General features: G+C 38.9%; 4 protein-coding genes across 4 annotated transcripts; 2 read left to right on the top strand and 2 right to left on the bottom strand.

Annotated features, from left to right (window-relative positions):
• Window positions 1-5,491: 5,491 nt before the first annotated feature.
• On the bottom strand, window positions 5,492-7,047 carry LOC145902560 (uncharacterized). Its single transcript, XM_082990580.1, has 4 exons — window positions 6,906-7,047; window positions 6,674-6,826; window positions 6,438-6,569; window positions 5,492-6,091 (listed from the first exon to the last, which is right to left on the bottom strand). The coding sequence occupies exons 1-4, from the start codon at window positions 6,970-6,972 to the stop codon at window positions 5,967-5,969; spliced, it is 477 nt and encodes a 158-aa protein (XP_082846706.1). The 5' UTR covers window positions 6,973-7,047; the 3' UTR covers window positions 5,492-5,966.
• Window positions 7,005-8,585, bottom strand: LOC145902561 (uncharacterized). Its single transcript, XM_082990581.1, has 4 exons — window positions 8,426-8,585; window positions 8,244-8,351; window positions 7,694-7,822; window positions 7,005-7,626 (listed from the first exon to the last, which is right to left on the bottom strand). The coding sequence occupies exons 1-4, from the start codon at window positions 8,466-8,468 to the stop codon at window positions 7,481-7,483; spliced, it is 426 nt and encodes a 141-aa protein (XP_082846707.1). The 5' UTR covers window positions 8,469-8,585; the 3' UTR covers window positions 7,005-7,480.
• A 940-nt stretch (window positions 8,586-9,525) lies between these two features.
• On the top strand, window positions 9,526-12,989 carry LOC145902487 (sphingosine-1-phosphate phosphatase 2-like). Its single transcript, XM_082990478.1, has 6 exons — window positions 9,526-9,999; window positions 10,148-10,319; window positions 10,604-10,693; window positions 10,758-10,890; window positions 11,338-11,458; window positions 11,825-12,989. Exons 1-6 carry the CDS (start codon window positions 9,617-9,619, stop codon window positions 12,117-12,119), a joined length of 1,194 nt encoding a protein of 397 aa, XP_082846604.1. The 5' UTR covers window positions 9,526-9,616; the 3' UTR covers window positions 12,120-12,989.
• A 2,727-nt stretch (window positions 12,990-15,716) lies between these two features.
• Window positions 15,717-20,632, top strand: LOC145903263 (uncharacterized). Its single transcript, XM_082991328.1, has 6 exons — window positions 15,717-15,891; window positions 17,694-17,771; window positions 17,849-18,024; window positions 18,444-18,585; window positions 18,739-19,913; window positions 20,312-20,632. The coding sequence occupies exons 1-6, from the start codon at window positions 15,834-15,836 to the stop codon at window positions 20,339-20,341; spliced, it is 1,659 nt and encodes a 552-aa protein (XP_082847454.1). The 5' UTR covers window positions 15,717-15,833; the 3' UTR covers window positions 20,342-20,632.
• The last annotated feature ends 401 nt before the right edge of the window (window positions 20,633-21,033 follow it).

The raw sequence follows: 21,033 nt of genomic DNA, 5'->3' as shown, positions 1-21,033 counted from the left end.
CTTCTTGCTTCCAGTTCAACGCCGCATCGTGAAAGAATATTACTTCGCTTTGCTTGTAGGACTCGTTTATTTTAAAACGTTGCTCCCTTCTGTTTTGAGAAGGTGTATCTTGTGGCTCCTAACCCTGAAATGCAAAGTTCAACACGAAATACCCCGCTCCAGAGGTACCCCACGATCTTGTTGACAAGCGGGTTACTGAATCCTCTTTGGTTTGTCCGCAACGGATTTTGACAAACTAATACGGATTTTGACGAACTTTGACGAAATAAAATTATGTTGCTGTTGATGCCAGGCGTATTATATTTTAATTTGTTCTTCCGGCACAATTAATTAAAGTTACGCATAATTGTGCCAGAAATTTACAGTGAGAGACAACACTTGACACTGAGATTTCGGTAGGACCACTAATTTTAGCCTTTCTTTTATTTATTTTCCTGGATCAAATATTTTTTCGTTTTTTACAATCATATTTTAATCTTTGCCTTTTTCACAGAGTGCACATGTCCCAGTTCATCCTGCAGCCATAGGTCATATGTGTATCAAACGACCACATGCACTGCTGCACGATTAGTAACCCTCAGCTTGTTGTCTAACGCCACCCAGTGATTCATGTTATTTAAATTATCGTTAAACGCGCCATTAAGGCAGAAAAACATAGACATAAATTCCAGACCCACGCAGCCACAAAACATACAATATAACGAAAATTGCCGTTACGCCGAAAGTATCATATAGCTCTTAAGATTCATATCAGAAAAATATTTTTTTGTACCTCTTTAGGTTAGTTATATTTTTAGAAAATACCTTCAGAGTTATCTGTTTGATAATTATTTTTTTCTTTACACAGAAACTCCTGATACAATTATCAATCGAGATTGGGGATTCATGAGCCATTATCAACACGACGATGCCGCAGGAACGATGCCGCAACACGACGACGCCAACTAACGACAGCTTATCGTTTACAGTGTCTTTTTTCTTCGACCGCCTTGCGCTTGTTTTTTTTGTATCGCATTGTGTTCATTTGCACCTGACAAAGCAAGGGAAAATCGCGAAAGCTAGTGTACTTTTTCCATTACAAAAGTCAGTCTTTTACAAAAGAGTGCCAATCAACAGAATTTAGCTTGTACACATATATAGACTGATAGGGCACGTTTAATAATTTAATTATCAATTGATAGTCAGGGTATAACTAGGTTTAAGCATAGACCCAGTTTTTGCGCCCGCAAACGGACTGAAAGTTTATTTAATCTTTGTATTTGGCATCAAAACAAATACAGGCTGTGAAACATAACCGATGTCACCACATGTACATTTGTACAAAAAATATGAAATTTCCACTAAAATGTGGTGACTCCTTTCCTTGTTTGTTAATACTGACCTGACCAAAGCTAAAATAATAATGCCAAAAAAAATCCCACGTTATTGACAATTACACCAGAAGTACTTATTTTTTTTAAAATAAAAACTAAATCACGACAAAGAAGGGAGCAAAGGTGTAAGTTTTGAAAGCATTAATTTTGATACAACAAAGGAGCTCCCGACCAAGAAAAGTTTCCTTTTCAAGGAATAAAAATTTGCTCTCCCTATATCATAACGACAATAGTGGTAATGTGAATATCTACGACGTAGGTGAAAGCTGAAAACTGGATTTAACGGAAAAATCTCATTAAAATCAGATTATTCGGAAGTTGCCACCTTTAGTTACAGCAAAGCGGGAAAAGCGATTTAAACATTGTATAATTAACTACTTAATTATGAGCATACAGATGACATTGACACAATTTTGGTGTGCGTATATATGAAAGCATTTATAACCGCGACATTTTTACCTTTTACCATGAAAGTAGTGCGACCCGTTAGTATAAGACAATTTGTACAAGTTAGTAAAATACGGCATTAAACCAGCATGGAAAGTGCTGATATACAATATTTGTACAGATTCCTCGTTGAAAAGTGAGGACGTGAAACCGATTATGGGCAGAAGATGGATGTACTGCAAGGTCAGCGACAGCAAGTTACGAAGTTCGAGCAGCAAGACTCTAACATGCGGTTTGACCGCTGCCTGAAATTAAAAATGCCATTCATAGGATAGAACTGTACTCAGCGCAAGTTCGAGATATTAGACTTTGGTCCCACAATAACAGAGCACCTACCAACAAACAGGGATGTCTGGAAGGTGGCTTTTCATGGTGAACTTCGTACTTGAATTTCGAGTCATCACATGTATTGTTTTCATTCTGTGGTAAATGCAAAAAGCGTGAAAAGGAGAAAACGTGATATGAGATCCTAGTAACCCGAACAGGCCGTGAAACCGACGTGATATTTTTTTGTGTGTGTGACATTCTTATTTGTTTGCTGGATACTTTATTAACATTCGGGCGAGATTATCTACAGACAGTTAAGTTTACTAATGGTGTATTACTGTAAATAAAGCAAATTATCTGATTAATCAAGTTTAGGGAACAATAAGAGTAATCATCTCGTTTTCGAACAAAGAGAATAGGTTTTGCGACTTAAGACAAATTACCTAAAAATCCTTTATTTCGAGTATTCATAAAACTCAAATTTAAAATAGCCTTAAGTGCTTGGTTATTTAGTTCATAGTTGATCTCAAAATAATAAATACCTGTCAGTTATAGTAAGGTGACTTTTAATTGGTCATTTTCATGCGCATTTGTTGATTTTTAGCTTTAGGCAAAATAGGTTTTTGATATATATGGGACTAAATTTTCTGTGGGACAAAATATTTTCTTACTTACAAAACAAAATGAAACAACATTCGGAAGGAGATGAACCCCACAGGCCAAAGTAAAGTTCTTCCACGTGTTTAGGTAATTTGACCTGAAAGCAAGCAGGTAAAAAAACATGTAATATATTAAGAGTCTCGGGTCTTTGTACGGGTCTTTACCTTGCCACAGTTTCTAGAGGTTCCTACAATAGTCTATATATTTGGATTAAATCAAACTGGTTTAACACGACACAAAATCTGCATCATATGTTGACTTACAATGGCACATGCGCGGCATCCATCCCGCAGATCTGTTGGCAGACAACCTCGATTTTGAGCAGCGATTTTCTTACTTCGTTGCTGCATCCAAACTAAACAACACATCAATCAAGTTTTTATTCAGAAATTGTCTTTAACAGACTTTACCGTCTCGTTCCTATTTGCTTTTTCGGCTGGCTCCACACGGTTTCGGCAAAGTCTGAGTTTTTGCACCTGTCGCAAAAAAAGTTTCAACGCACGGATGTTGCGAACTGCGCTCGACGAACTTTGCTTTCAAAGCATAAATGTCACAGCCATTCAAAATTTCAACACAAAAGGGCGAGCTTTATTTTGATGGCCGGTTTTGATATCGTTTGATGTTCTTTAAATCCCCATACCCCAAAGTCATAATTAAATCACTTCACGTGCAATCAGCGCGTTTATTTTACCGGATGAGTGTTGCACAATATTCTAAAAGCTTCCGTTATTCCAATTCGAAAAATTCGCACTTCAACTTCGCGCGAGCCTTCCAGTGGCAATGCCATCAACACCAAGAGACTGACAACTGTATAAAATATATTCAAGGGAATATATCAACTTTTGATGTGGCCTAGCCATCAACCCACCTTGGAACCACATCATTGATCTTGTTGACAAGCGGGTTACTGATGAATCTTCTTTGATTTTGTTTTTAAGAAAATTGACAAACTATGATCAATTTTATTTTTGAAATAAAATTTAACGCAGCACAGGTCTTTGCGCAATGCGGCTTCTGGCCCCGTCAAATGTGATAGACAAAACTTGACATAGTGCTATATTTTTACCGTTCTTTTATATCTTTCCCTGGATCAACCATTTTTTCCTTTTTCGCAATGAACGTGAATTCAAGCCTGTGCCTTTTTCACAGAGTTCACAAGACCCAGTTGAACCTGAACTGCCACCACGTTTACTGCTGCAGGACTGAATTACCAACATTTATAAATCATTGGTCAATTATTTTCTCCAACATACTTGGTATACCACAATCTGTAAAAAAACAGACATGAAGCAAAACCGTTTCGCAGGAAAGCTTGTTTTTATTTATTGCACAATTTAAACTTAGATTATTTATTAGTCCCCACCTTTAGGAAAAGCAAAAGCCATGTAAACAGTGCACAATCAACTGTCCATTTACCAGCGTACAGATTACATCAACACTTTTTTGTGAGCTGCAACGTGGATGTGCTGCAACATCAGCGACAGCAAAATACAAAGTTCACTCAGCAAGACTCTTACATGCGGTTTAAAGGCTGCCTGAATTAAAAATGCCTTCCGTGTGGAAGAATTGTAACGCAGCGTATATGTTTGTCATATTAATCAGATAGATAGCATTATTTCTGTTTTACGCGCCATGTGAACGTAACTGTGTTTAAATGATCTTCCCTATATTTTAATAAAGTATCTACCAAACATTTGGAAATGTCATACTCACAAAAATATCACGTCGGTTTCACGGCCTGTTCGGTTTACTGGGATCTCATATCACGTTTTCACCGTTTCACGCTTCTTGTAATTACCACATAAGGAAAACAATACATGTGATGACTCAAAATGAAAGTACGAAGTTCACCATGAAATGCCCCCCTCCAGACATCCCTGTTTGTTGGTATGAGCTCTGTTACGTGACCACAATCTGTTGCAACAACAAACCGCATGTCAGATTCGTGTTGAGTGTTGCAGCTAACGTTGTACATCCCTTCGACCCAAAACCTCTTGCCATTGGTAACCGTTGCTCACTTTTCTACTGTTGGCTGAGGGAGCATTCATATCTCCAGCTGCGACTTTTGCATCCTTGCCAGGATATTTTTTTTTGACCGCACCGGTGTTTGAACCCAGGATATCGTGGGCACGAATCCCGATCAGGGTTTCTTCTTGGTATATGGGTCGGGCGCTTAAATAATGCTGCCAATCACCCGCCCATCCTGGCCACGAATCCCGTTCAGGTTTTCTAGTTAACGTTGAATAGGTTTTCTATTCTATTTCTATCGGTTGCCACGTAAACTGCTTATGTGAAAAGGATTGAAGTTAACGTTGCCCGCCTTTGTGTCCTGATATTGGAGAGATTCACCAAGGAATTCTGCGCCTAACTTAGTTAAGCGCCACCTACTACGCCCATCGTTGCACCTCTATAGTCTACGCAAAAACTGTCTTTAAAGGTACACAGTGTATAATTGAATCTTACTAGTCAAGTTTAGCCCACCATTGTCGTGATACAACAAAAATGCGACCCTTTTGTGGATTTATGCTTTCACGTACCATGGATCAAAACTATTTCATTTTCCCTCGGTAATGACATGGTAAATATATAACTGCGCCGCCTCAGAACAGGCTTATTCCTCTGTGGTCTTAATGAAACTTTGCCAGATATTGACGTAATAAGGTATTTACCTAAACGAGCATAAAATTTCAGCATCTATGCAGACCCTTTGGCAACACATCCTCCATCTCTAGGGGGTATAATCACCTGTGGTTATATTGATTCCATAAGATCCAACACAACATATTACAATGTCGTACAAATTGTTCATTATAAACCGGATACGAAACACGTGCACTTCCATAGTAAAAAGGTAAATATGTTACGACGTTGTAAAATGCTACAATAGGGATATAATTGTCTGAAACAATGTGTTTGAGATGAGAGATAGATATAGTTCATTGTAATTAATGAAAAATCAATTTCGCTGAAAACTATATCCTAAGGGCCCGTCGGCGTCATACCAGAATATATAATAAGTAAATTGTAAACTTTGCATGAACTGCAACTGTTCGGCAAATATAAAATGCATTTCACTGCTTCGCTTTCTTCGTTAAATAAAGATAGCGAGTGACTCAGTTTCCAATGCTCCAGTTGACAGAAAAGCAAGTTTCCTACATCTTTTTGCAGGTTGTTACATACAAAACACAATTGAAGTTAGAGGATTTTGAAAAAAAAAAATTATTTGAAAATGTTGGTGTTTCCTGCATTGAAATTATATTCTCCCCCTGTGATTGTCGAGCCCGTAATTTTGGTGGTGACTCTCCGCGAACCACTTGGAGCGTTTGTTGGTTGAGGTGCAACACCTGTGAAAACAATTTTTATAAACGCAATGTCATCATATATACAACTTAAAACGTCTTTGGTGTCTTTGCTTAGTAAATAAAAGACGACCGTAGCTCAAATACGTTAAAGTGCTGTGTTGAATATGATAATCCTGGAATGCTTTAACATAATTGTGAGACCTTTAGAGGGTGACACGCGGGTGTCAATAACACTAGGTCATTTCTAACGAAAAAACCTGTACTTTATAACGCTGTTGGAGATAAGGTAATATAAAAGTAAGGACATTTCTAAGAAATTTTGTTCACAAAATTGGAATAACTCCGGAAATAAGGATGGAATGCTGGCATCCCTGTTTACAGCACCAACCGGGTCCGTAGGTATTCACATCACCAGCATTGCCATGCCATTTCACGTTATCCATCTCAGCTTTGTTGATGTTGACTGTCACTTCTGCGTTCCCTGGGCTCTGCGGTGGTTGTTTTTTTGACGTTTCGCTATCTGCAGACAATTAGATAGTAACAGCTCATCCCAATGTAAGTTGCAAAGTAAAGCATCATTTCTGTCGTTTGTTAAACTTTATTTGTCAACACCGAACTTCACACCTTTGCCATATACGTTCTTGTTTCCAGCATTTGCGTTGAAAGTGGCGTCTTTTATCTTTGTACCTTCACCAACTTCAAAATTTTGTTCGTTTAGGTTCTTTGGGCCTTGTTTCTCGTCTGAAGTTTTTTTTAAAGATGTTGCATCAGATTTTTCTACAAAAGAACAAAACATTGATTGTCAAAATATGTAGCCAGGAACCAAAGCACTTATATCATATATCTTGCCATGAACCTGTTTGTGAGCCGTGCAACGGTGTATCCTCATAATCCATTTCTTCTGACTTAGGCACACCCGGCATATCAGACTTATAAAATAGCTATAAATATGATACTGTATAGAAAGAAATGTACAATTAATGTGCCGTATTGCGATTAAAGACATAACATTTGTAAAAAAACGAAAATCTGGCGAAAGAGTTGTGAAATTAACGATTACTAAATCGCAAAACATTTTTTTCCAGAAAAACACACTAAGCTGATAAATTAACAATGTGGGTAAAGCAGTGGTTTTTCAACTTTTTCGAGTGAGTTGCACTTTGAAAAATTTACTGCACTTGCCACGCACAGGTTATAGCATGTCATGTCGATTTGACATATTTTTACAATCAATTCGCTTTTTGTTTAAAACATTGTTTACAACATGGTATCAAAAATATTTGTGAAATACAGTTTTTAACAAACGTACATACATTTGCGCAATCTTATTTAACTTTGGATGCTGCACTTGACCGACGGAAAATGTCCGAATAAAAGCAATGTTAACTTCTAAATGAAACTTCTTATTGACAAAAATATATGCACACAATGTTAGTTTTGGTATTCATTCACATTTCTTCCAGCAAATATGAAAGTTCCACCCTCGATTGTTCCTCCTTTGAACGTGTTTTTCACCGTGTTGCTGCCTTTGTGGTTGTCACGATTTTTGCCAGAAGAGTGCGTCGGAGCGTGATCTCCTGCCGTATCAAATCATATTCCAGTATGGAGATTAAATTGAACAGACATTTATTTTATCACGCTTACCGCCTTTAAAAATATTCTTGTCGCCTGCACAGCTTGTGAACTTGACATCAGTGAAGTTAGTTTTAGTAGCAGTAAAATCCACATCTCGAGAGCCATTGTCAGCCCCAGAAGCAGTCGCTGCTCTATTGGCTAAGATGTATATATGTATAAAGGGTGGCGTTTCAAACAAAACAAAAGAATCGGTGTGTTGTACTGCTGAACGGCAAATGTATTTTAACGTTGAAACATTCTTAAAGCCAAAGGATGATTCCCTAAGGTTAGGCACAGTTGCAGTTTAAAAGTTTGTGAAAACGTGTGGTTACACACCGTCATGGCCGATTGTTTAAACAGTTACGTCAACATCGCGTGCGTAAAGGTTGCGCCACCAATAGTTTCGGTTCCTCTAATTTAGTTCCCTTTTATAAGACATATAATGAACCTTATAATTTATGTAACTTTATGTTTCATAAAGCGAGATTTCACCACATTGGAAATTAAATTTGCCAACCATTTGCGTATATAAAGCGAAGTAATGTATGATAACGCAGATTACATCGCACGTTAAAAATACCTCCAGGAGTGTTGTAACTTCCTCCCACGACATCCATGGTAACCTTCTTGATAGTTTCGTCCTCGAATTTAAGTTCCAACTTGTTTCTGTCATTGTCATTGCCGCTTCCTAAAGCCGTTCATATACACACATTACAATATGGCATGGGAAAAGTACAGAAAATATCTCAACATTTTGTTTACCTGCGGATTGACCAGACCCGTGTAAATCACTACCTGTGTCCATAATTACTTTTATTCTAATCAGTTCAGTATTGTTCTAATCCTTTCCTGGCCTGAATCTTGTTCTAACCTAAAACTACACCAGTCACTGTATAGTTTGCAATTTAGTTCCGCTTGGACAATAAACCCACATGGAAAAGTCCCTATAAGCACCCCGGGGAAACACCGTTGTTTTATTTCCCAGGTTATGGCAAATTACTCAGCGCGACCAGGGTCTTGTGCAATCGCCAAACCTATATGGCGGGCGCACCGGTAGAAATTTACATTGGTTGTCGTCACGAAATCGTTCATGACGTCTCTATTTAACATCTGCCACAGAAGGACGCCGTGACACACTCGTTTTGATATTTTTATGTCATAAACTTCTTCGAAGAGCATTCCTCTATTCCGAAGTTCCTAAAGACAAATCAATTTTATTTCCGTTTGCAATATCATGCTTGAACAAAGCCAACTATGCATCTGTGTAATGTGGCGCCAGAGCGACTTATTATTGAAAGGTGGACGTCAAGGGAGAAATGAGGCTTGCAAATACACTAATACCTTGAGCAAGCGTTATCGTATAATTGTTAGAAAGCAATTTTTTATTGTTTATGACCTTTTGCAACAAATGAATGCATCACGTACAGAATGCATTTGGATTATTGATCTTCGCTGGAGCGTTTTATTTACAAAAATGACTATAATTTTGTGATTGTTCGCACGAAAGTTCCTTGTGAAAAAAAATGCTGCCTATTGGTATTATTTATTAGAGTTTAAATTTGAGGGGTGTAGGCCTATGCAAAAATTGTTAGCTGAACCGTTTTAAAATAGAAAAAAAAAAACATTTATGAACGATGGATGTTAAATACTTTTCTATTTCCTACGTTCGACATATGACATTAACTCGTGTTAAGAGACTAATCATACATTTTAATTGTATTTAAATCCTTTGTGGCGGATTAGGTCATTATATCAGTGTATAAATTTTTAGTTTTTATCCTTCAGCACATACGATTTTTATGAAACTATGTGTGACGTAATGCTGCAATCCGGCGCATCGGTTTGCTCGTCGCTGCGGTCTGCTGTGTGCTGTGGGTGTGTCCAATTACTCCTATACAGCGTTTACCTGTTTTTTGAAACCTTTTCTGTACCTGATATTTTACGGTCGCAATCATGGACACAGTTTGGCGTGTTACTGATTATTTGATGGATTTCGGAAAGGTTCGAAGATTCCAGGACGCGTGCGGTTTGAAAGAGGCCGAAGCAACTAGTGAAATTAACGATGGCAGCCAATATGACGAGTTGGATCAAAAAACCCAACTCCGAAAATCTGTAAATAAGGATGAAAATCACAGCGGCTGTGGAAAATCAGTCCCCAAGGAACAAAAAGTTAAAGCAAACACATATGATGTGCATAATTGGTTTCTGTACTATCTCTTTCGTTTTGGATCAACACTTGGTCATGAAGTCTTCTACATTACATTTATTCCTTGCATTTTTTGGAATTTAGACCCGTTCATTGGAAGAAAAATGATTGTTGTGTGGGTGGTCACCATGTAAGTTATCACAGACAAAATTGACTGGTAATTACCATAATTTTCAGGATACTTAAATGGACTAAAACTTATTTTAGAAGAAAAAACATATTTCAATTATTTATTGTGTGGTACGCTTTTAGCAATATTGTTTTTTTCTTGTTGTCAGGTACATTGGACAGGCTTTAAAAGACCTGATACGCTGGCCCCGCCCCACATGGCCTCCAGTATTTAAACTAGAAACCAGAGTTGAAGCAGAGTATGGAGTTCCTTCAACACATGCAATTGCTGGAACCGTTTTGCCATTCTCATTTTTAATGTCAATGTATGGAAGATATGAGGTAATTGTTGCGACCTATCCCGAACTTTAATGACATAATTTTTGGCTTTTTGTGATCAATGTTCATGATATGTGTAAATGTCCATGTTACATGAACATGTAAACGTAACAGTAATCATGCATATTAGAGTGCAGAGGTGCATTTGCATATAATTCATACCCTTTAGTATTCCATATTTTAAAACTAAATTAGTCTAGTACTGTCTGCTCTCGGTATGCTTATTAGTTTAGTACTCTTTTGGATCTCGGTGTGCTTAACCAAAATAAAATGCAATATACATTTAGTTTCCAATGGAAGTGGGGATTCTCCTGGCTTGCAGCTGGTGTCTTTTAGTGGCTTTGAGCAGGCTTTATGTTGGAATGCATTCCATCCTGGTAAGTGCAACAATAGGTGACCGACTTTGTGATTCATCCAATGTAATTAACTTAATCTGTGAAGGACATAATTGCTGGTGTGACTCTTTCTGCTATATACTTGTGGCTTGGCTGGCCGTTCATGGATATGGTGGAGGTATACACAATGACATCAACCTTCGCTCCATGGCTAATTGTGATGTCCCACTTTCTACTTGGTAATACTTCATTACAATTACATTAATTGTATTTTGTAAGCAAGGGCCCATGTGAACACTTTTGAATGTATTACTTTTTTTTGTTGCTGCATAGTATTCTTGCCAAACTTACAATCAGTTACTGAATTAAAGTTTTAAGTCTGTACATCTTGCGCTTATGCTTGTGACAAAAATTCCTGCTGCAAAAAGGCATTGGTGTGTTTAGCAAAAAAAGTAAACAGCTGGTTTGTTTTTAAGGAAAATAAATATGAACAGAACTACAAATGTTTAAAGTAAACATGTGCCCATTTTAATCTGTTCAATTATTTACCAAGTCATATGAGACAGTGTGTGTGAAGTTTGAACTGTAATATAACCTTTGCTCCACACAATTGCTTCCATACTGCAGCACTCATTGCCTCAGGGGTTAAAACACAGTCAGTACAATCTTTGTTTGGTGATCTGCAGGTGTCTTTTACCCAAGCACAGATAACTACACAACAACCAGAGGGGACACAGTGATCATATTGGCGGTTGGAGCTGGTTCACATTGCGTAACACATTGGCATTACCAGTATGGATTTGACTTGTAAGTCCTTTTTTGTGACTAGCAAATATGTTAAGATGACTGTATACTGGACTACTACCAGAAAAGTGGTAGGTGCCAAAAAGCTAGTGAAAGCAGTTGTTTGGCTTCGCTCACTACTTCCTTATGTTGGCCTAAACGTTCTTGTGTTGAAAACTATTACTTGACCTTTAAAAAATGACCTTTATATTTGTGATGGTACTGCATTGTTGGGGCAACAACCAACCTATGTATGTACCCATACCTACCGGTCCACATTCTCCACTAATTTATCATGATAGAATACACATAAATAGTGAGATGGTGATATACCATAATTTTGTGTTGTTGCAAACACCTGGAAGTGACCAACACACATTATTTTAACAGTGGGCCGACCGGGGACCTACCATACCACCTTGTACTTCCAACTCTTTGGTCTTTGACCATCAGCGTTACCAGGGCTTTCATTGGGATTTTGTTGGTCGGAATAACCAGGCAGGTGATGAAGGCGGCAAGCATTTCCCTGGTTTGCCAAGCAGTTGGGGTTTCAAAACACGACCGTCTTGCCCGGCAAAGAAAGGATGTCGAAGTGACCTACAAGTTTGTGACATACATGGCCGTGTCCGTTGTGGCTCTTGGCGTAGTGCCGATTTTCTTACAGTACTTGGGAATTGTCCATTAATCGCAATTTTCTGTTTGATTTTTCAGCAGATTTTTACCTTAACCATATGCATGCTTCTGTTGACTTTTTTTACCATGCTGGAAAGCGTTAAAAAGGTACAGGTTTGTGGGTGTGACTTTATGAAGCATATTGTTTGTGGCAGTGTTACACTCTCAAACATTGAATTGCGGATCGCTTACACTATCTCATGAACATGTTTGTATATATTCACTGGTATATTCATTTTGCGTTTATCATGTTTTTATTTTTTCTGGGACAAACCTTTTTTTTTCTATTTCTTGTAAAAATTCTGAAAATTCGAGATTGCCATTTAGCAACGCTTCATACTTAACTTCCCATTCAATGACATATTTCTCATTTTCCATGACCGCGCGTTTTGCGCATGATTGATTACTGTTCCTGTTTCACTCAGTAACGTATACCACGCACTTTGCGCCAATCGTAAAACACAAACGTGCTTGTTGTCATGAAAACCCGCTGTTCCAATCAGTGAGTCGCGTGTCACGTGAGGCGGCATGTGACCGTGCTTGTGACGTAGTCGTAACAGTAGAGGTTATTCCTTCCTTTGTTTACCATTGTGCCTTTCACCGTGTGTGGTGTTACTTTCATTGTGGAAATCCTTTCAGTGTCATTCAGAGCTTGTGCTTTACATGCACCATTGTTAAACTTGTATATATGTTGCATGCGCTTGTGGTTAACCATGCAAGTAATTTTGAATATAATTCCATCCTAAAGCGTAAATACCTCAAACACTTTGATGTAAAGTTAAGCCTCTTTCGCCGCAAATTATGAGGTAAAGCGGAGAAACTTTTTCATTATGTACACGCATATGCCCTTACCATACTTGATTTAAATAAAATGTTTATGCATTCTAAAGTATGGACGTGTGTGCGAATCGATTAATAGAGCGGACTAAAAGGGACAAACAGTCCACTGCCCATGGAAATGTGTAAAGTTTACATAAATATTGCTGTAAAGGCCTGAGATGAAGCTGGAAGAAAACGTTATATGTTATTTAAGTTTGCATTTAATATAATCTTAGCTTCAACCAATATATGTCGGTCATAGTGTTCATATATTCATTAACGTTGTTTGCTGGGTAAATGTAGTGAGTCAAACATTTTCTTGACAAATAAGTCGTAATCCCCCACACAAAATTTGGAATAAATTTGAATTTCCATGTTTCCAAAATTTTTTAGGCTTGCTAAGTAAACTTGCCAACTTCATAAATCGCCAACACAAAAACCTATATTTTCACAAACTTTTTAATTTGAAGTATTTTTATGTTTAATACATGTGAGTGCAAAGCAGCGGTTCGATTTTGTGCGAACAACTATATAAGCAACCGTTTGGTGGTGCTAAAGATTCGGTTTAAAGTGCAAATTCATATTATCAGATAATTTCGTCGACGTACACACCATGTCTGAGTAGGGTAAAATAATAAATTGACATACAACACTGCAACGTATACTCAAGAACACCTACATAAAATTAGGAGATAAACGTTTCCATGCTGCTTGTGACATAGATTTTAGAAAGTAGTAAATGGTTTTTAGTTGTATAAACTTTTAACACGGATAACAAAGTCCATGTACCTATAGCAAAATTCATTTTGACACTCAGCAGAACAAATATTGCAGTTAAAAATTGCAATAAAACAGAACTGAGATGTCTCTTCTCTGTGAATTAGATACTATTGTATCGGTCTTGTTATTCATGTTTTGCGATCTACGTACATTGTTGACACAGTCGGGAAACCCGCACGCGCCATGGAAATTTTAAACACGCATGTCAGAACCCCCAAAATAAAATGATGTTTTTTTGGAAACGCGGTCAAAAATTTTTTTTACGTAATGTTCCATGACATTTGACCCGCGGATGACTATTTTGGGAAATGAATGTTGAGACAGGTTTAGAGGCGTTTTGGGGGGGGGAGTCTGCAAGTCATATTTAGTAATTTGTATTTTCTCAAATATTTAGGTTAGCGTATTTTATCAAAACGTTATTGAAACGTTATCTTGTAACCATGACCGGTATTTGGAGCATTTGACCAACTGCAACAAATTGCACCTTAGTTTTGAAAAGGGCCCGGCAGTTTTTCACCTGAAAAGTTTTTCGGGCATTTTTTCGCGTATTCGGTAAATACTAATTAAAGACTAAATACTAATCACTTGGGTCTGGATGGGTTTTTGCAGGGTATAGTTTGCGTACCTATACTGCATACCATGACTTAGTCTGGAAACATGAGCACTTGCACAAATCTGCACCTTGCATTTACTCGGAAGTGATGGGCTCACTTGATTTAAAGCCTGGACTTTCGTTCTTGAATATTGGAAGTGGAACAGGATATCTAAGCACAATGGCTGGCCTTATGTTAGGTGAGAATGGAATTAACCACGGTATTGAACTTCACTGGGATGTGGTGGAGTATGCTAGAGATAAGGTGGAGGAATTGAAATTTGAACATTATGTGCCAATCAGGCGAATATCAACAAAAGCATTAGTTTTCCCGGTGAATATTGTCAGAAAATTGACGAATACTTATATTTACCTATTATGTAAATGCAACCAAAAATGAGACGCGATCTTTCAGTTAAAGTAAAACGATCAACGTGTTGGCCACTCTATCCTGTACCTTGTTACTTTCGAAGTAGGGGCTCGCATTTTATAAGACCAGCCCAGCTTTCAACACAGGTTAAAGTTAAATGATCGACGTGTTGACCACCCCTGTCCTCGAAATGTTTTTTGACAGAAAAAGAACATTTGACAGAAAAAGAAGCATTGTTACGAGAACCCAGTTAGCAAAGTTTCCATGCTTTAAGATTTAGTTCTGGCGTGGATCGATCGGCTTTGTTTATAAAGATGTTCTATCACCGGAAACTCATTGGACCAATATAGCGTATATCGTTATGCGACGTGGTATTTTCAGATATCACATACACGCATAATTGCAAGTCAGCACCGAAGAAATAGTGCGATACAAAGATAAACTGTTAAATCGGGATATGTTCAGCGCTTTGTGCAGTTATGCAAAACACAGAAATGGTTTGTCAACTCGGTTGTTTCAACACACACCTTGTCCCGCCAGTACGCAGACGCGTTGCTCCTGTTACGCGTTCGGAAACGATCTGACTCATAGCGTCATTGCAAGACGCAGTGGGGAGCCATGACGTGGGCTAGAGGGTTCGCACAAATCTTTCGTCATTACCTGTGACGGGAGATGCTGTACAGCAAAAAATCCAGAAACAGCGAGTTCGATAGCAGTTTTAGGGTGAATAGAGGTCACGCAGTAAATGAAGAATAGAATTTTCAGTTTTGGTTGCTGCTCGAAGTTGCCAGACAAGCTTGCGCAAAGCACGACTTCCTGCAGAACATAGTGTCAATATATACGTTAGAAAATCAAAAGTGCGTAGCGGTAATACCGACACTCCATCATCCGCACCCTCCATAGCTTATCTAAATACCAAGCATAGTTGTTGTGTGTGCAGCGTAGGTGTCAGCAGTGCAGTCACCGTTGTGGTGTGATGAAACTTGCAGCAAGTACACAATGTATTCTATAACTGACATTGCGTTGTTTGGAAATTCATTTGCAGAGTAGGTAAAATACAATCATCGCTTGATGAAAGAATAGTTTATTTGCTGTTTCGTTTCGTTACTCCAACTGACAGGAACAACATACCATGATAACTGTACCAACAGGCGTGTGACTATATCATGGGACACAACATGGCCAGGTTTCTGCAGCGGAAACGTGTTGCAGTTTTGATGCTTGGTGAGTAGGTGTTTGTGTAGATTTATCGCAACAAGCGAAAAGGACGGTTTTCTTAACTGTTTTTTACTGTTGTATTTATCCTGCTGCATAGCCCCCCCCCACGTCAAAATGTAACTGTGCTTGTTAATGAAAGCCATACAAATGAAAAAACGCCACCGAAAGGTTTGTTCATTAATTTTCGGTTTCTAAATGTTTATAAAATTAAAAAGTCTTGTGATGCAACATCGTCGCGTTGGGAACGAACCTAATGTACATTTTATTGACTTGGTGCAAAACGCAACACCCGATTTATAGCTTGAAGGATAAACAAAGCATCTAATGTTAGAAAGTCACATTCATAACCGTTGCAAAGCTAACACTTGTCGAGGTCAGTTCCATATTGGGATTGTATTAAATCGGGACCTGAGGTGTGAGTGATAGAGTGGGTCTACAGCTTGTTATGGTAGCGTGTAACCTGGTTACAGCTACCCACTGCTGTGATTCAGCCACAAGTCGAACGGGGCCACGACAAGTAACACGTTGATTCACTTTTCCGCAATCGCTAATTTGGTTCCACAGATTTTCCTACAATTTGTGCTTCTCTGGTTGTAAAGAATGCAATTTCTGTTACGAACCGTTTATTGTCTCTTTCGCCAGTTGGAGGGCAAAGTTTTTGCAGACATTTCGCGGAACTAAAAACAAATGACGTCAACGGTTGGCGGAATGGGCATACTGTGAAGAAAGAGGTCGTAATTGAAATTTGGTCATTGTTCAATGCGTTCGATTATTATATAGGCAAACAGGTTTTAAAACATTTTTGAATTTACCTGATGATTCTAGGGTGTATTCAGCGACCAATTGTCCATAAAACATTTGATTTCCGAAGAGTATTTGAAAGAAAACATTCTTGGTGTGAATCGTAAATACGTAATACAGTGGATTGTTTTCCTATTGCCCACAACAAGCACGCGTGAGTAGTTGGGATGGAGCAATAGTAACGCGCACGATTCGTCTCGTTCAGTGGACGTGCTGGCACCCGACGATGTGGTTCGGTTGACAATTTCCTTCCTATATCAGTTGTTGTCTATTGTTTGGCCACTGACAGCACGTGAGTTGAGGCGGTACGCTAACAAAAACTTTTAGTCTGGGATGATGATTTCTATAGCTTGATTTTTGCTTTTCTATTTAATTCTAAGTCATGCCGTCCTTTTTTCTACAGTTTGACATAAATCTTCGATATCACTTCTATACAACGATATTTTCATGTTTAGCCTGAATAATTTAATCAAAAACAAAACAATGGATGAATGGGCATCAGTGGGGGCGAACGCAACCGAAAAAAAAAACACTTGCGGTGTAGGTCATTGTAGCTAGTTCACAACCCTCAGAAAAATCAACGTCAACTTCCGCTTTTTGGCTACAAGTTTGTTTTAATTGAGGGCAAAAAGGATCCAACTGCCTCTTTGTAAAGGTTGCCGATCTCTGTACATGATCGAAATTTGCTTTAACTTTATATGCTTCAACGTGCGACAGCCTTTATTGTTTAGCTTTGGACGGCCCTATACATACATGTAGTGTTGCTTCGGAGGCCTGTACATTATTTGAGCCTTAACTAATTACCAATGGTTTCCTTTGAAAGTACATTGGAAGTTTACTGACGCCGCGATTTGTTGGGTAAAGACCTGTTTAAGCCATTACTAGAATTAAATTCTTGATGATGAATAGACGTTTAGCTAATGTTGTTATTATGAATTACTGCTAACGTTAATCTTGATGTTTGTTCAAAACGAGTTGTAAATTTGCTTCATTTTCATCCATTTTAGGTTTGGAAAACTCGGGAAAGACAACGATTTTGTACAAACTGTTGACCGGAGAAAAAATATTACCAGTGCCTACATTTGGTAAGCGATGCTTTGCTGTTAATGTATACGTTCATAGATACGCTGTTTTCTGTCATGCGAATGCGTTTGAAACTTAGGGTTCAACATGGAAATCCTGCCGTTCGACGACATCGAGTTAGACGTGATGGACGTGGGCGGTGATCACAGGATAGTTCCTCTTTGGAAACATTATCTGATTTCAGCGGCAGCCCTCATCTACGTGGTTGACTGCAGTGACGTAAATAGGATGGAAGAGAACAAGAATTTGCTGGCAGTGAGTGCGATTGGACTTTTGATAACTTGAAGTGCTCCTTTGCAAACCGTATTGCTGAAAGTCAATAGCTAAAATCTGAAACTCTTGCCACTGTTGAATGAATTTGAGTTTCTTCCAATATTTGAAATCAGTTATGTGAAGTTACGAACACTATACATATACAAAAACATTCATTCGTTAATGTGGATATTACATACGTAGAGCCATGGATACAAAGTCCAATCCAAAATCACAGATGTTTTGATGCTTATCCATTAGCAGAGCGTGGTTCATTTTTCAAAAATGTAATTGTTGGTCGTTTGATTTATGGCAACCTCATTTGTATTTAACATGCAAATGTTGCTAATAAAACTACATAAGCAGTGCTAAACTAACATGTCTAGCTGTATAAACTTACATGACTTGTTCGCCGAATTAAGGACATCGTGTCACGACCCGAACGAAAAGGAGTACCGCTGTTGGTAATTGTCAACAAAACCGATAGCTTGGGTTACGATTTGACAACAGACGATTTGCAACTAAGACTCGATCTCCAAATGAACTGCAAACTCCGTCCTTACAGTAAGTAACTGTTTTACGTAAAGTTTTTCCTGCTTTAGGCAATTTTGTGCGAGCCGTTATCACGCTTGTTCTCTGACATGTTTCATGTGCGATGCATTAGACAGGAGTTTCATTCTCTCGTGCTTTGGGCTAAAATACTTACGGTTTCGGCAGAGGTACACATGGTGTCGGCTGAAACGGGCGACGGATTGCACGAAGCCTTTACTTGGCTCTGCGCCAAACTCGGTTCGGGAATCGCAACCAAACAACAGAAACGCATAAGCGAGGAACTTGCGAAGAGGGAGAAGACGGTGATGAACAAACGACGGAGACTCGATTCTCTATGTGACGAGTTTTACACGCAGGACGGCATAGAGTTAAGGGAAAGTGTTCCTGGTAACGAAAGCGGGATAGAAACTCCGCTAGCGACACCTATCGACGTCGGTACTACAGATGGGCGTCTATTTTCGTTTTCTGACACTTACGAACGCATGAATGCATTCTTTAAGTCCAGAGCCGGCGAAATGGGTATAATGCTCTCCGGATCACCCAGAACGCCAACCTCAACCACTACCTCAGACCCTCCCGAACAAGCAGAAGTGTATATGGGCGCAGACGCGGTGGACACTCTATCCAGCGACCCTCACAAACCGTTCTCCCCTCGTCGTTTGGGAAGTATGATGAGACTGCAGGAGTTTATTGACAGCAGAAACGTCGCCAAAGCAAAGGTGGAAACTAGGAGGAGAGAAGAGAACGTGCAAGGATCATCTTCGGAGCAGGAAAGCGCGGAAAACATCCCAGGCGGTCCCTCTCCAAATTCCAAGACCGAGGAGTTTAGCTTTACCCGGCTGTTCAGTTTCTTTACCCGAAATCCCTCCTTGGCGAGCGATTCGGATGAAGTGAAACAATCAAGCCTTCCGTCGCCGAACCGAGTAGTGCAATCTAGGAGGGAAATCAATTTGAATGAACGGAGTTCGAGTCTTTCACATTTGAAGAATCGCAACAAAGCCGTTGCCAAGAGTGACTCGGTTTACTGGAAGGAACGACATAAAAAACGGATTAGTGTCGACGACAGTTTTGAAGGCAGCCCGGCCAAAGAAGCGGCACGAGTTGAAGTTGAAATGCCGAAAGAAGAAACAGCCTCGCCTGCAAAGAGCGCTAGACCTTCCATTTTAACTGTGCTGGCCAGCATAAGGTTCTCATTAGGACTATTGCGGCGTGGTTCGAGAGAGGACAGAAACAACTCGGAAGAAGGTTTGGACGAGGATACTATCAAGGTCGGAAAGTCCGTGTTTCACGTTTCACATGACGAAAGAAGCGATGATTCGGCCGCTCCCCCTTTAGTGCGGGTACGTTTTTGAAATGATATTTGCAATATGGCCTATATTGTAATGAAATGACTTTCAACCTCAGTTGAAACTGATGATCTTGTTCGATTAATCAAGTATTTTTGCAAATTAAAATGACTCCGTTAAAAAGAACCATGAGTGCTGCGTTTTACTTATTGGTTGATAAATTAAAGTTGACAAACCGCATAAAATCGCTTTTACAAACAATAAAGTTAACCCCATATGAAGCTGACAATCAAAGAGTTGCGATAATTCTATGTAATAGACGGGCATCTGTACCCAAAACAATTGCATGCCCTTTTTTATCTGACCCATTTCTTTTATGCATTTCCTGAAAAAACAATTCGCGTTGTTTATGTCACGTGAGCAGCATTAAAATGTTGTTTTCGTATCTTTAGTTACAGCCACCGAGCCCCACTACGATCTAAGAATGGCAGTCACTGCTGGTAGGATGACTGTAACACCGCAATATGACCACACAGCATCACCTTGTGGGCGAAACGAGGCGGTTATTAAATCTTTCTTCGGGTGGACACACGTATACGACATCATCGATACAAAGAATAGTCAAAACGACACAAATACAACGTAAACAATATGCGAAGAAAACGAACCTGCATTGCCACTGTCAAAAGAAATGAAGTTCAAGGCCTCCATGTTTTTTGTTTATTGGCTGTATTTTTATTTAACTCTATGTGTGCTATGCGGGATCAATATAACATGATCGCCAAAACGGCGTAACGGAGCCGAGCGGTTGGATGCAGCATGTATTTTATGGAGCAAATCAGTATATGCATTATTGCGCAGAAGTCTTTGACAACGCTGCTTTAAGAACAAAAAGTTGTTTCCCGAAAATGGTAAACCTGTTACATGTTGCTTCAACAAACACTGGTGGGATGCGAAGCGTAATGATTAGGCCTCTACCATTACTATAAGTTAAGACATTTAAACGAATTTCAAGACTAAAGCAATAATACTAAAGCAACAAAACTAAAGCAATAATTGAAGATTTTGCAAAAAAAATCTTGCTACAACGCCACCTCACCTCTAAACAACAAATAAATGAATCAGTGGGATAAAAAGCAGGAATGGTTTGCAAAAAAACGCAAATACATTTAAT

The sequence above is a fragment of the Ascidia mentula genome, chromosome 5 (genome assembly GCF_947561715.1).
Source record: "Ascidia mentula chromosome 5, kaAscMent1.1, whole genome shotgun sequence".
NCBI lineage: Eukaryota > Metazoa > Chordata > Ascidiacea > Phlebobranchia > Ascidiidae > Ascidia > Ascidia mentula.
Note: the sequence above shows the minus strand (reverse complement) of the source record. Positions and strands in the feature narration are given on the sequence as shown.

Coding starts and splice junctions, on each gene's coding strand:
- LOC145902487 (XM_082990478.1), top strand. CDS start 9,617: ATGGACACAGTTTGGCGTGTTACTGATTATTTGATGGATTTCGGAAAG. Junction 10,000..10,147: donor GTTGTGTGGGTGGTCACCAT/GTAAGTTATCAC, acceptor TCTTGTTGTCAG/GTACATTGGACAGGCTTTAA. Junction 10,891..11,337: donor GATGTCCCACTTTCTACTTG/GTAATACTTCAT, acceptor GGTGATCTGCAG/GTGTCTTTTACCCAAGCACA.
- LOC145902561 (XM_082990581.1), bottom strand. CDS start 8,468: ATGGACACAGGTAGTGATTTACACGGGTCTGGTCAATCCGCAG. Junction 8,352..8,425: donor CGGGTCTGGTCAATCCGCAG/GTAAACAAAATG, acceptor GAACGGCTTTAG/GAAGCGGCAATGACAATGAC. Junction 7,823..8,243: donor AAGTTACAACACTCCTGGAG/GTATTTTTAACG, acceptor TATACATCTTAG/CCAATAGAGCAGCGACTGCT.
- LOC145902560 (XM_082990580.1), bottom strand. CDS start 6,972: ATGCCGGGTGTGCCTAAGTCAGAAGAAATGGATTATGAGGATACACCG. Junction 6,827..6,905: donor GTTGCACGGCTCACAAACAG/GTTCATGGCAAG, acceptor GTTCTTTTGTAG/AAAAATCTGATGCAACATCT. Junction 6,092..6,437: donor TGTGAATACCTACGGACCCG/GTTGGTGCTGTA, acceptor TTGTTTTCACAG/GTGTTGCACCTCAACCAACA.
- LOC145903263 (XM_082991328.1), top strand. CDS start 15,834: ATGGGACACAACATGGCCAGGTTTCTGCAGCGGAAACGTGTTGCAGTT. Junction 18,025..18,443: donor AGAACAAGAATTTGCTGGCA/GTGAGTGCGATT, acceptor CGCCGAATTAAG/GACATCGTGTCACGACCCGA. Junction 19,914..20,311: donor CCGCTCCCCCTTTAGTGCGG/GTACGTTTTTGA, acceptor TCGTATCTTTAG/TTACAGCCACCGAGCCCCAC.